The sequence below is a fragment of the Oncorhynchus keta genome, chromosome 3 (assembly GCF_023373465.1).
Source record: "Oncorhynchus keta strain PuntledgeMale-10-30-2019 chromosome 3, Oket_V2, whole genome shotgun sequence".
NCBI lineage: Eukaryota > Metazoa > Chordata > Actinopteri > Salmoniformes > Salmonidae > Oncorhynchus > Oncorhynchus keta.
Window position 1 is genome coordinate 19455111 of NC_068423.1, and position 15526 is coordinate 19470636.

General features: G+C 43.4%; 1 protein-coding gene across 1 annotated transcript in view; it reads left to right on the top strand.

Moving 5' to 3' along the window:
* Positions 1-1895: 1895 nt before the first annotated feature.
* Positions 1896-15526, top strand: part of LOC118374109 (metastasis-associated protein MTA3-like) — a 36485-nt gene continuing 22854 nt past the window's right edge. The window contains exons 1-9 of the mRNA XM_052492468.1: positions 1896-2197; positions 7880-7947; positions 9415-9508; positions 9759-9885; positions 13827-13890; positions 14017-14134; positions 14214-14316; positions 14415-14514; positions 14620-14808. Of these exons, the coding sequence (XP_052348428.1) occupies positions 2170-2197; positions 7880-7947; positions 9415-9508; positions 9759-9885; positions 13827-13890; positions 14017-14134; positions 14214-14316; positions 14415-14514; positions 14620-14808 (891 nt within the window). The 5' untranslated portion in view covers positions 1896-2169. The remainder of the gene's footprint in view (positions 2198-7879; positions 7948-9414; positions 9509-9758; positions 9886-13826; positions 13891-14016; positions 14135-14213; positions 14317-14414; positions 14515-14619; positions 14809-15526) is intronic.

Consider the following 15526-nt stretch of genomic DNA (forward strand, 5'->3'; position numbering starts at 1 on the left):
TTGCCATGTAATAGCTAGGGAACTACCAACACTTATCACTTGAATTGGCACAGGAATCTCACAAATGGGTGCAATAGGGGTGGTGGGGTAGCCTAGTGGTTAGAGCGTTGGACTAGTAACCGGAAGGTTGCAAGTTCAAACCCCTGAGCTGACAAGGTACAAATCTGTCATTCTGCCCCTGAACAGGCAGTTAACCCACTGTTCCTAGGCTGTCATTGAAAATAAGAATTTGTTCTTAACTGACTTGCCTGGTTAAATAAAGGTTCAAATATATATAGTTATGTGCGAAGCAAGCCTCAAAATATGTTGACTAAGAAACAACAAAACCATGCACTAATTAGTGTTCAAAAGGTTTTTGGCACTTCAGAAATGCATTATGATATTGTATTTGGAATTTCAGTACATGTCTGGAAGCAATTGTCCAGTAAGTTAATGTAGAGTTTCAGGACAAGGTTTGTAGAATTCCTAAAATACAGTATGTTACTGCATTCCGTGGGGGTGCAGCAGTCTCATTGACAGCTGCAACTTTACAAGATACACCTTAAAATATGTTGAAGAGACAGAAACTCTTTCCCTGCACACATTTTCCAACAATGCACCATAATTAATACTGTAAAACACATTTGCGTTTTTTTTTAACAGTGCATTCGACAGTGATTTACTGTTGAAATTACAAAAGGTCTTACAGTGTGCTATAAAACAAATATATGCATTCTATGGTAATCTACTATATTCAGGTTATACAGTATCATACTGTTGTGTAGCCTAGTGCAGTAAAGCAACATATAAGAAATCTATAGAATAACCTGGAACTGCAGAATAGGCTATAAGGTGACGCAGCATGCGGTAACAAAGCTCAAATTACTTAGTGATGTGTGTGTGTGTGTGTGTGTGTGTGTGTGTGTGTGTGTGTGTGTGTGTGTGTGTGTGTGTGTGTGTGTGTGTGTGTGTGTGTGTGTGTGTGTGTGTCACGTCACAGTAGGCCTAGGCTAGTTCTCTCAAATGATGTATATAAACCCTGGATTACTGATTCTATGTTTTGGCCATCAAGAGGCTTTGAAGCCACAGGTCGGCCATAATGACACTCCCCAGTAGGGGCAGTCCTCCATAGGAATGAATGGAATTCTACAGTATTTCAACTAAATCTTTCAGGGACAAAATTACATGTATTTAAGTTTTTGTTTAGTTTTTTTGTTGTTGTAGTGGGGCCAGTAACATTAGCAATCACAAAAAAGTATACTTTAAGGAAAATATGTATGTATTTATTTTTATTTAAAGCTCACCTAAATCATTTAAGAGTATGCATTTTTATTTTATTTTACCTTTATTTTACTAGGCAAGTCAGTTAAGAACAAATTCTTATTTTCAATGACGGCCTAGGAACAGTGGGTTAACTGCCTGTTTAGGGACAGAACGACAGAGCCAATAGATCTGTTCTTTGTGCTATTTCTATGCTTACGGTTCTTATGTTTAGTTTTTTCATCTTCTACTTTCGGTTTTGTACACGAGCTTCAAACAGCTGAAAAAAACAATATTTTTGGTTATGTGAAATACATTACAAGGTGGTTTAGATGGTACAATAATTCCCTACACACTGCTTGTTTTGTCACATAAACTGAAATTAGGCAATCTATTTGAATTTTTAGCATCCTGGAAATGGCTGGAGATATTTCTGCATATTGTACCTTTAAGGTGTCCGTAATAGAATACGTATGGCAAAAACAAATGTAGACATTAATTAATACAATTCTATAGCTTCTAAAATATATTTTACAACGGTGAGGAGTGCCAAGATGGAGACACGGTGGCTTCAGCACAGCACCCCCTATGTGTCACCTAGTGTATATATAAACTGCTGGTTCCCTCCCCCTCTCTCCTCCGGGACCGTCACTAGAAGCCTATGGTTTCGGGTTGATCGGAGTCTTTTGGTTGTGTGTGTGTCTCTCTCTGTGTGTGCGCCCAGTACTACTGTATTGTACTGTGAGAAGGTAGACAGATAGGGGGCACCGCACCAAAATCTCCCGCTCAACCCCCCCACAAACTCACTTTCTAACTTCAACGTTTTTTTTTTTAAATTGACCACAGGACTTTAACAACTGATCGCTTTATTTATTGATAACATTTTCGGTTAGTTTATGGTTTGTGTTTTTACACACCGGGAGGGCAGAAATGGCCGCCAACATGTACCGGGTCGGAGGTATGTCACATAGGGTTTTTGATGAAGTCGAAACATGCTAATTTTCTCTCAATGTCGGCGAATGTGTTATTTTCTCGGAAATAGATATAGTTTCAAATATTATAATTGGCAGGCAAACGTGATCAGTCATTTACAGGAGAAATGCATGGATTTCCAAATATTTGGGAATCTAATGGGTCAGGCCTCGCGACTATCGTGGCCAGACCAGTCAGCCAGCTAGCCATTAGCTAGCATGTTACACCATAAACATGACTTTTCTACTTTAGCTTAATGTACTCTTATTTTCACGTAATATCCCATTTAATATACACATGCACAGACATGCATTGCATGATTTGTTGAGTGCACGTTGGATTGTCTTTATGATTATTGTTAGGAAGAGGTGCCTTTATTTGGCTCCTTTTTGGCACGCAACCATGTAATACGGCTCCTTATTGTGCTAGCTAACAGCTAGCTAACGAGTCAACTGACTAGAAGTGCATGCTTTGTTGCCAATTCAATGGATTATCTTAACCACTATAGCCAGATAATAAAGCTTTGTTTGATATTGTGAGGGGAATGGCCCATGCATCTGTTTCTTGTAGTTTTGCTGGTACTCAGCTCCAGGTAGCTAGCTATGCAGTTAGTTCCCCAGGTTATCCACCTAGCTAGCTGTTTTTTTTCTCTTCCAGCTAACTAGCTGTTGATGCCATTCGATTCCGACATTGTCTCATGGCGTCACGTGAACTAGTCTTTCACGTTTGCGAGACGAGCCAGTGGGGAAACACTATTGTCACGCCACTTCGATACAGAAGTTACTTTTTTTGTACCTGTTTAGGAGACTGAGGTTAAGGTTAGCGAAGATGCTCTCCTAATTTGCTACGACAATCACTTTGTATCGACGTGACATGAACATATCGTGTCCCATTAGCTACTGTTTATGATAATGATCCCAGAGCAACAAAGGCAGCGGTAAAGGATCTTTCTTGCATGTACAATAACGTAAAACACTGCTGGGTGAAAGGATGATCTGGAAACAATGTAACGATGCTTTTTTTTCTTATCGGCTACAGAGTATCGGAATGTACGTCACGTGGATGTCTGATCAATTGTCATCTTTTTCAGAGTTATTTAGGGCTGTTTTCCACCGGATGTCACTCTGTGTTTGCATTGTATCCAGTTCTTAAATTTATTTTTTCCTTTTATTTAACTAGGCAAGTTAGTTAAGAACAAATTCTTATTTTCAATGACGGTCTGGGAACATTGGGTTAACTGCCTGTTCAGGGGCAGAACGACAGATTTGTACCTTGTCACCTCGGGGGTTTGAACTGGCAAACTTCCGGTTACTAGTCCAATGCACTAGGCTACCCTGCCGTTTAAAGTTGTCATGTCACGTACACAAGTAACAGTGAAAGCCACAAACTCAACAAAGCAGTAATCAATATCAACGTAGCACTAAATAAGGTATAACAAAAATATTTGAGATTTTGTGTTACTGGCCTACACAATACTGCATAATGTCAAAGCAGAATTATGTTTTTAGATTTCTTTAACCTAATGAATTAAAAGTGAAAAGCTGAAAAGTCTGGAGTCATTAAGTGTTCAACCCCTTTGTTATGGAAAGTCTAAATAAGTTTAGGAGTAAACATTTGCTGAACAAGTCACATAATTAATTTAATGGACACTCTTGTGTGCAGTAATAGGTTTGAACATGATTCTTGAATGACTACATCTGTAAGGTCCCTCAGTCGAGTAATGCATTTCAACCACAAAGAACAGGGAGTTTAATCATAGAGCGGAGATCCCGCTAGCAGGATCAAATTCGACAACATCCGGTGAAATCGGAGTGCGGCAAATTCAAAATACAAAATCGTAATATTAAACATTCATGAAAATACAAGTGTCATACATGATTCTTTAGCGTAGAATCTTGGTAATCAAACTGCGTTGCCAGATTTAAAAAAGGCTTTACGGCGAAAGCATAGCATTCGATTGTCTGAGGACAGCGCCTTACATTAGCATATTTTCCAAACCAGCACAGGCGTCATGAAATAACAAATAGCGATCAAATAAATCACTTACTTTTGAAGATCTTCCTCTGTTTGCAATCCCAAGGGTCCCAGATACACAATGAATGGTCGTTTTGTTCGATAAAGTCCTTCTTTATATCCCCAAAATGCCGTTTAGTTGGCGCCATTTAATTCAATAATCCAGTTCTTCAACATGTGTACAAAGGGTTCCAAAAAGTAACCAGCAAAGTTCATCCAAACGAGTCAAACAATGTTTTTTATTAATCTGCAGGTTGTCTAATATCTAAATAAATTATCATATTTCAGACGGAGATTGCTATGTTCAATAGCAAAGGAAAAGAGCGAAGAGCGCGCCCACGTTCACTTGCGCAAAAAGACAACTTTTGCCCTGGCGCTCAAATTGGAAAGACTACAAATACATTTGAATTAAAAGCCTAAAACCTAGTATAAAGACTGACATCTACTGGAAGTCATAAGAACTGCAATCTGGGAGGTGGAAATTAGATATTTCAATAGCATTGCAGTGGAAGTCATTCAGAGCTAAATAAATAAAAAAACATCTGGATCGATTTTCCTCGAGTTTTCGCCTGCCATGTAGTTCTGTTATACTCACAGACATGATTTTAACTGTTTTAGAAACTTCAGAGTGGTTTCTATCCTTTCTACCAATTATATGCATACCCTAGCTCCTGGGCCTGAGTAACAGGCAGTTTACTTTGGGCACGTCAGACAGGCGGAAATTCAGGAAACTAGCCTTACTCGCAGAGAGGTTAATGGCTGTGAAAGGAGAAAACTGAAGATGGATCAACAACATTGTAGTTACTCCACAATTTTAACCTAATTGACAAAATAAAAATATTCAAAAACATGCATCCTGTTTGAAACAAGGAACTAAAGTAATACTGCAAAAATGTGGCAAAACAATTTACTTATTGTCCAGAATACAAAGTTATATGTTTGGGAAAATTCAATACACACAATACTGAGTACCACTCTCCGTATTTTCAAGCATATGGTTGGCTGCATCATGTAATGGTATGCTTGTAATCTGTAAGGATTGGGGAGTTTTTCAGGATAAAAAAATACATCTAATGGAGCTAAGAAAAGGCAAAATCCTAGAATAAAACCTTGTTCAGCCTGCGTTCCACCAGACACTGGGAGATGATTCCACCTTTCAGCAGGACAACAACCTAAAACACAAGGCCAAATCTACACTGGTGTTGCTTACCAAGATGACATTAAATGTTCCTGAGTGGCCTAGGTAAAGTTTTGACTTAAACTTTCGTGAAAACCTATGGCAAGACTTGAAAATAGTTGTCTAACAATGATCACCAACCAACTTGACAGAGCTTGAAGAATTGTGCAAATATTGTACAATCCAGGTGTGCAAAACTCTTAGACGTACCCAGAAAGAATCACAACTGTAATCGCTGCCAAAGGTGATTTTAGCATGTATTAAGTCACCGGTGTGAGCACTTATGTAAATTTGTTATTTAATTTTCAATTCAGTAAGCAAAAAACAATTCTGAACATGTTTTCACTTTGTCATTATGGGATATTGTGTGCAGATGGTAACACAAAATGTGGACTAAATCAAGGGGTATGAATACTTTCTGAAGGCACTGTATGTATAGGGGAAAGGGGAGTAGGTATTATATATATATATATATATATATATATATATATATATATAATAAACAGAGTAACAGCAGCGTAAATTGTGATTGTATGTGCGTGTGTATAGAGTCAGTATAAATGTGTGCATATTACGTGGTTGTTGGAAGTGTCAGTGTTTGTGTGTGTGTGTGTGTGTGTGTGTGTGTGTGTGTGTGTGTGTGTGTGTGTGTGTGTGTGTGTGTGTGTGTGTGTGTGTAGACTCCTGTAAGTGTAACTCAGTCTGTGTAGCCATTCTGTTAGCTATTTAGAAGTCTTGTGGCTTGGGGATAGAAGCTGTTCAGGAGCCTGTTGGTGTCAGACTTGATGCACTGGTACTGCTGTTATAGAGGTCCTGGATGACAGGGAGCGATGCTGTTGCCAAACCAAGCAGTGATGCAGCTGCAACACATTTTGAGGATTTGAGGGCCAAACCCTTTCAACTTTCTGAGTCAGAAAAGGCACTTTTGTGCCTTCTTCACGACTGTGTGAGTGGACCATTTTGAGTCCTTAGTGATTTGGACACCAAGGAACTTAAGGCTCTCGGTCCACTCCACTGCAGCCCCGTCGATGTGGATGGGGGCGTGCTCACCCCCTCCACCCCTTGTTGTATCTTGTCCACGATCAGCTCCTTGGTCTTACTGACGTTGAGGGAGAGTTTGTTGTCACTGACCTACACCCTTTAGACTGTCATTGTCGCCGGTGATCAGGCCTACCACCGTTGTGTCGTCAGCAAACTTGATGATGGTGATGGAGTCGTGCGTTGCCATGCTTTCGTGGGTGAACACAGGAGGGGACTAAGCACACACCCCTGTGGGCCCCTGTGTTGAGGGTCAGCGTGGCAGAGGGGATTTTGCCTACCCTCACCACCTGTGTCAGGAAGTCCAGGATCCAGTTGCAGAGGGGGAGGTGTTCCGTTCCAGGGTCCCGAGCTTGGTGACGATCTTGGACGGGACAATGGTGTTGACCGCTGAGCTGTAGTCAATGAACAGCGTTCTCACATAAGTATTTATCTTATCTAGTGGGTGAGGGCACTGTGGAGTTCAATTGAGTTTGCATCGTCTATGGATCTGTTGAAGCTGTATGCACATTGGAGTGGGTCTAGGGTGTCTGGGATGATGGGGTTGATGTGTGCCATAACCAGCCTCTCAAAGCACTTCATGATTACAGATGTGAGAGCTACAGGGTGATAGTCATTGTGGCATGAATCCTTAGAGTTCTTAGGAACAGGAGTGATGATAGTCATTTTAAGACGTGGGGATTACAGACGGGGACAAGGAGAGGATTAAAATGACTCAATCAGCTATGATATATAATATTATAGCTATGATATTATAGCTACTCTATTAATGTGTAATCTGGCTATTGGACCATTTATAATATAATAATAATAATAATAATATAATATATAATAATAATAATATAATATATAATAATAATAATATATGCCATTTAGCAGACGGTTTTATCCAAAGCGACTTACAGTCATGTGTGCATACATTCTACGTATGGGTGGTCCCGGGGATCGAACCCACTACCCTGGCGTTACAAGCGCCATGCTCTACCAACTGAGCTACAGAAGGACCAGGATTTATGCCTGGAACTGGCCCTGTGTGTGTCTAGTAACGTAGCAAACCTATTTGATGACGGTTGATATGCTTCTATAGGTAAAGGCTATCAGGTAGGTGTGCCACTCAGACCTGATTGACTTGTTCAACTGTGAACAGAACCAACAACTCTCAGAGTTTGTGTTTGACTGTATGTCCCCTGTCTCCCTTTATTTGACTACTGAAGCCTCTGCCAAGGGTTTTGGGTCTTTTATGACACAGCCATGATGCAGTGGCCAGGCCCGCTAACTGCAGGGTCACTGGTTCAAGCCCCATTGGGTTGTTCTCCCCTGTTGTTGAATTAGGTGTTAGAACAGGGCTGGAATAAAAGCCTGCACACCCAGTAGCTGGAGTGGTTATACAGTAAGGTGGCAGGCAGTGTGTCAATGTGATGTTATTGTATTCTCTTCCAGACTATGTATTCATTGAGAATTCCTCCAGCAACCCTTACCTGATTCGCCGGATAGAAGAACTAAACAAGGTACTGCCCGCCCTGGGGTGTGTGTGTGTGTTTGTGTGTAGGTAATTAAAGTACTCTGGCTGATGTGCCTGACTGCGAATAGCTGCCTGTCTGTCCTGTGACTTTTCCTGTCCTGCGCTAGTGTGTGTGAGTGTGAGATTGTGTGTGTAATATGATGCTTAGCGACAGATGTTACCTGCCTTCAACTGTCATTTCCATGGCAACCAGAAGGTGAGAATGGGCACACCTCCTCCAACCCCCTCTCTCTCCCTCAGTACCACCCTCTGTCCTCTTCATCCATACCTCCTTCCCTCTGTCATCCGTACCTCCTTCCCTCTGTCATCCGTACCTCCTTCCCTCTGTCATCCGTACCTCCTTCCCTCTGTCATCCGTACCTCCTTCCCTCTGTCATCCGTACCTCCTTCCCTCTTCATCCGTACCGCCTTTGCTTTCTCCTCTTCATCCGTACCTCCTTCCCTCTGTCATCCGTACCTCCTTCCCTCTTCATCCGTACCGCCTTTGCTTTCTCCTCTTCATCCGTACCTCCTTCCCTCTGTCATCCGTACCTCCTTCCCTCTGTCATCCGTACCTCCTTCCCTCTTCATCCGTACCGCCTTTGCTTTCTCCTCTTCATCCGTACCTCCTTCCCTCTGTCATCCGTACCTCCTTCCCTCTGTCATCCGTACCGCCTTTGCTTTCTCCTCTTCATCCGTACCTCCTTCCCTCTTCATCCGTACCTCCTTCCCTCTGTCATCCGTACCTCCTTCCCTCTTCATCCGTACCGCCTTTGCTTTCTCCTCTTCATCCATACCTCCTTCCCTCTGTCATCCATACCTCCTTCCCTCTGTCATCCGTACCTCCTTCCCTCTGTCATCCGTACCTCCTTCCCTCTGTCATCCGTACCTCCTTCCCTCTGTCATCCGTACCTCCTTCCCTCTGTCATCCATACCTCCTTCCCTCTGTCATCCATACCTCCTTCCCTCTGTCATCCATACCTCCTTCCCTCTGTCATCCGTACCTCCTTCCCTCTGTCATCCATACCTCCTTCCCTCTGTCATCCGTACCTCCTTCCCTCTGTCATCCGTACCTCCTTCCCTCTTCATCCGTACCGCCTTTGCTTTCTCCTCTTCATCCGTACCTCCTTCGCTCTTTCCTCTCTTCCTCCATGCCCTTCCGTCAACTTGTTTTTATCTCAGAGGAGACAAAACATCTGCTTGCCCAGTTACATCCACAATCTTTCAATGTATCTATCAGTCAGTGTCATGGCTATTAGGTCAGGGAGAAAAGTCTCATGGGAAATTAAAACGTTGGTCTTCTTGTTAGTTAGTCATTGTATTTCCCTGCCTCTCTCTCTCTAAATGCAATTCAAGACGCTGTTTTTAAAGTGTTGGAACTCTCTTTCCCCCTCCCATAAACAGCCAGTCATACATTTGAGTAGTATTTATGTGGTAAATGAGTGTTTAACCTCTCTCCCCTCTCTCTCTTCAGACGGCCAGTGGCAATGTGGAGGCCAAGGTGGTGTGTTTCTACAGAAGGAGAGACATCTCACACAGCCTCATACAGTTAGCTGACAAACACGCACGTAGGTGGCCCTGTGTGTGTGTGTGTGTGTGCGTGCGTGCGTCAGTCTGTCGGTCCATATGTGTGCTTTTGTGTATCAGTGTAACAGTAGGGGGTAGCTGAATGTCTGTAGAGTTTCCCGATCCATATAACAGGGGTGAAGGCTCAGACAGTCATGTTTTGTGTGTGTGTGTGTGTGTGTGTGTGTGTGTGTGTGTGTGTGTGTGTGTGTGTGTGTGTGTGTGTGTGTGTGTGTGTGTGTGACCATACAGAGGACCTAGAGGAGGAGAAAGAGAGTCCGTCGGAGGCGGACCTGACAGACAAACAGGAGCACCAGTTACGCCACAGAGAACTGTTCCTCTCGCGCCAATATGAGAGTCTACCAGCCACACACATCAGGTACTCTCACTCATTTACACACACACACACACACACACACACACACACACACGCGATAGGGACATGACGGTCATGGAATTTTGGATGACTGCAATTGATCAGCCAAATGACCGCAGGCATCTTAATATCCGTTGGAATAGCAAACAAACAAAATATATATATAGTTGAAGTCGGAAGTTTACATACACTTAGGTCAGATTTATTAAAACTTGTTTTTCAACCACACCACTAATTTCTTGTTAACAAACTATTGTTTTGGAAAGTCGGTTAGGACATCTACTTTGTGCATGACACAAGTCATTTTTCCAACAATTGTTTACAGACAGATTATTTCAATTCCAGTGGGTCAGAAGTTTGCATACACCAAGTTGACTGCCAAAACAGCTTGGAAAATTCCAGAAAATGATGTCATGGCTTTTGAAGCTTCTGATAGGCAATTGGAGGTGTACCTGTGGATGTATTTCAAGGCCTACCTTCAAACTCAGTGCCTCTTTGCTTGACATCATGGGAAAATCAAAAGAAATCAGCCAAGACCTCAGAAAAACAATTGTAGACCTCCACAAGTCTGGTTCAACCTTGGGAGCAATTTCCAAACGCCTGAAGGCGAATGAAAAAGAAAACCGCACACTGCTCTTGATAGTATCACTGATCTTTAATAAGTTTACGTATATCGGCTTTCGTCAGAGCTTATGCCCTCAAGCTCTGACGAAGGCCGTGAGGCCGATATGTAACCTTATTAAAGATCAGTGATACTATCTAGACGAGTGTGCGGTTTTCTTTTTCATTCATCTTGTTCAACTATTGACTTGCACCTGCAATAAGTTCTCAGATATGTGAGTGCCTATTGAATTTCAAACATCTGAAGGTACCTCATTCATCTGCACAAACAATAGTACGCAAGTATAAACCCCATGAGACCATGCAGCCGTCATACCGCACAGGAAGGAGATGCGCTCTGTCTCCTAGAGATGAATGTACGTTGGTGCGAAAAGTGAAAATCAATCCCAGAACAACAGCAAAGGACCTTGTGAAGATGCTGGAGGAAACAAGTACAAAAGTATCTATATCCACAGTAAAACGAGTCCTATATTGACGTAACCTGAAAGGCCGCTCAGGAAGGAAGTAGCCACTGCTACAAAACCACCATAAAAAATACAGACTACGGTTTGCAACTGGACATGGGGACAAAAATTTTACTTTTACCCGATGAAACAAAAATAGAACTGTTTGACCATAATGACCATCATTATGTTTGGAGGAAAAAGGGGGTTTGCAAGCCGAAGAACACCATCCCGACCGTGAAGCACGGGGGTGGTAGCATCGTGTTGTGGGGGTGTTTGCTGCAGGAGGGATTGGTGCACTTCACAAAATAGATGGCTTCATGAGGAAGGAAAATTATGTGAATATATTGAAGCAACATCTCAAGACATCAGTCAGGAAGTTAAAAGCTTGGTTGCAAATGGGTCTTTCAAATGGACAATGACCCCAAAGCATACTTCCAAAGTTTTGGCAAAATGGCTTCAGGACAACACAGTCAAGGTATTGGAATGGCCATCACAAAGCCCTGACCTCAATCATACAGAAAATATGTGGGCAGAACTGAAAAGGTGTGTGTGAGCAAGGAGGCCTACAAACCTGACTAAGTTACAGCAGTTCTGTCAGGGGGAAATGGGCCAAAATTCCCCCATCTTATTGTGGGAAGCTTGTGGAAGGCTACCCAAAACGTTTGACCCAAGCTAACCAATTTAAAGGCAATGCTACAAATACTAATCGAGTGCATGTAAACTTCTGACCCATTGGGAATGTGATGAAAAAAAATAAAAGCTGAAATAAATAATTCTCTACTATTATTCAGACATTTCACATTGTTAAAATAAAGTGTTGATCCTACCTGACCTAAGACAGGGATTTCTTACTAGGATTAAATGTCAGGAATTGTGAAAAACTGGAGTTTAAATGTATTTGGCTAAGGTGTATGTAAACTTTCGACTTCAACTGTATATGGTGCCAATCTGAAATCACACACTATTCCCTATGTCGGGCTCAGTGTGTGTATATGTATATATGTATATTTAAAGATTGAACCCACAGTAGGCGGAAAACAGTGCCACGGCCGCCCCACCACCATTGTTTTTGTTGCTGAGCTGAGGAGACGTCAGCATGGTCCCCCCCAAAAAAATGCTGTACATTTTGTGCTCTTCAGTCGCGCGTGACTTCTTTGTTGTTGTAATATCGCAAACGAATGTGTCAGTTTCCCCATTTAAGGAATACAGGTTTAAAAGAAGCACATATCTCCTCTACTCTGCTCCTGACTACATGTACTAGAAATTGATCTCAGGTGCATCCTGTTCCCATTGATCATCCTCGAGCTGTTTCTACAACTTGATTGGAATCCACCTGTGGTAAATTCAATTGATTGGACATGATTTGGAAAGGCACACACCTGTCTAATATAAGTTCCCACAGTTGACAGTGCATGTCAGAGCAAAAACCAAGCCAGGAAGTTGAAGGAATTGTATGTAGAGCTCCGAGACAGGATTGTTTTTAGGCACAGATATGTGGAAGGGTAACAAAACATGTCTGCAGCTTTGAAGGTCCCCAAGAACACAGTGGCCTCCATCATCCTTAAATGGAAGAAGTTTGGAACCACCAAGACTCTTCCCAGAGCTGGCCGCCCCGGCCAAACTGAGCAATCGGGGGAGAAGGGCGGTGACCAAGAACCCAATGGTCACTCTGACAGAGCTCTAGAATTCCTCTGTGGAGATGGGAGAACCTTCCAGAAGGAGGACAACCTCTGCAGCGCTCCACCAATCAGGCCTTTATGGCAGAATCGCCAGACAGAAGCCACTCCTCAGTAAAAGGCACATGACAGCCCGCTTGGAGTTTGCCAAAAGGCACCTAAAGACTCCCAGACCATGAGAAACCAGATTAGCTGGTCTGATGAAACCAAGATTGAACTCTTTGCCATGAATGCTAAGCGTCACGTCTGGAGGAAATCTGGGACCATCCCTACGGTGAAGCATGGTGGTAGCTGGATCATGCTGTGGGGATGTGTTTCAACGGCAGGGACTGGGAGACTAGTCAGGATCAAGGGAAAGATGAACAGAACAAAGTACAGAGAGATCCATGATGAAAACCTTCTCTATAGCGTTCAGGACCGTAGAGTGGGATGCAGGTTCACCTTCCAACAGAACAATAACCCTATGCACACAGCCAAGACAACGCAGGAGTGGCTTCGGGACAGGTCTCTGAATGTCCTTGAATGGCCCAGCCAGAGCCCGGACTTGACCCCGGTCGACCATCTCTGGAGAGACATGAAAATAACAACGCTCCCCATCCAACCTGACAGATTGAGAGGATCTGCAGAGAAGAATGGGAGAAACTTACCAAATGCAGGTGTGCCAAGCTTGTAGTGTCATACCCAAGACTCAAGGCTGTAATCGCTGCCAAAAATGCTTCAACAAAGTACTGAGTCAACAGTCTGAATACTTATGTGATATTTGTTTTGATTTGTATTGTTATTCAATATAAATTGACAAAAATTGATAACCAGTTTTTTCTTTGTCATTATGGGGTATTGTGTGTCGATTGATAACGAAGAAAAACAATTTTATCAATTTTAGAATAATGCTGTAACGTAACAAAATGTGGAAAATGTCAAGGGGTCTGAATACTTTCTGAATGCTCTGTATCAGGGGAGGCTGCTGAGGGGAGGACGGCTCATAATAATGCCTGGAACTGATCATTTTATTTTCATGATGGTCTTCATCCATAACCGTCGGTGACACGGTTATACCCCCCCCCCCCCACACACACACACACACACACACACACACAATCCCCCCTGCTGTAACAGGCAGTACCCCAGGATGCACACTCACCCAGCCATTAAACTGTGTACCACAGACAACAGTGCTCACCCCCCCGTCTCTCTCTTTTAGGGGGAAGTGTAGTGTGGCATTGTTGAATGAGACGGAAGCTGTTCTCTCCTACCTGGACAAAGAGGTAAGAGGGGTTGTGTGTAGGTGTTGGTAGGTCCACACCTGCCAATAAAATGCCTCCCATACCATTCTCATGTGTCAGCTTTGTGTGTGTGTGTGTGTATTGTAAAAACATGTGTGTTTTCCATAGGATATGTTCTTCTACTCGCTGGTCTATGACCCTACCCAGAAGACACTGTTGGCTGATAAAGGAGAGATCAGAGTGGGACCACGCTTTCAGGCTGACGTACCTGACATGCTACAGGAGGGTAGGCACACACACACACACACACACACACACACACACACACACACAACCCCCCTCTGACTGACTGTATCTCTCCGTAGGTGACTCCGATGAACGTGACCAATCAAAGCTAGAAGAGAAGTTATGGGATCCTGACTGTCCTCTCTCCAGCAAACAGATAGACCAGTTCCTGGTGGTGGCACGGTACGACCTTTAACCTCTTATCCCTGACCTCTCGGTTCGTTTTTCCGTACCGAAGACCCTTGTTCTCTAGCCCTGACATTAAAACTGTGTGCTTGTAGGGCGGTGGGGACGTTTGCCAGGGCGCTGGACTGTAGCAGTTCGGTCAGACAGCCCAGTCTACATGCGAGTGCAGCCGCCGCCTCACGAGACATCACACTGGTGATAGACACACACACACTTTTGTATTGTCCCGAGTCTGACTGTTCGTCTAAGGATGTAACCTCCTCTAACTTTCTATCTGCCTGCGTGTGTCCCCGTGTGTAGTTCCACGCGATGGACACGCTGCATCGTCATGGTTACGACCTGTCCAGTGCGCTGAGTGTGTTGGTGCCGTCCGGTGGGCCGGTGCTGTGTCGGGACGAGATGGAGGAGTGGAGCGCCTCGGAGGCAGCCATGTTTGAAGAGGCTCTGGAAAAATACGGAAAGGACTTCAACGACATAAGACAAGACTTCGTAAGTCACAGTCTCAGTGTGTGTGTGGACATTGTTTTTAATGTCACGCGCACATGTACAGTGAAATGCCTTTGTTGCTTGCTCGTTCCCAACAGTGCAGTAACCAATACCAGTAGTACTATAAAATACTAAAGTATGGTAGAACAAAAACACAGGAGAAAGTAAGAAGCTATATACAGGGTCAGTTCCAATACCTTATTTACAGAGTGCACGGATACTGGAGTGATGGAGGTAGATATGTATAGGGGGAAGGAGACAGGGATACTGGAGTGATGGAGGTAGATATGTATAGGGGGAAGGTGACAGGGATACTGGAGTGATGGAGGTAGATATGTATAGGGGTAAGGTGACAGGGATACTGGAGTGATGGAGGTAGATATGTATAGGGGGAAGGAGACAGGGATACTGGAGTGATGGAGGTAGATATGTATAGGGGTAAGGTGACAGGGATACTGGAGTGATGGAGGTAGATATGTATAGGGGTAAGGTGACAGGGATAGCGGAGTGATGGAGGTAGATATGTATAGGGGTAAGGTGACAGGGATACTGGAGTGATGGAGGTAGATATGTATAGGGGGAAGGAGACAGGGATACTGGAGTGATGGAGGTAGATATGTATAGGGGTAAGGTGACAGGGATACTGGAGTGATGGAGGTAGATATGTATAGGGGTACGGTGACAGGGATAGCGGCGTGATGGAGGTAGATATGTATAGGGG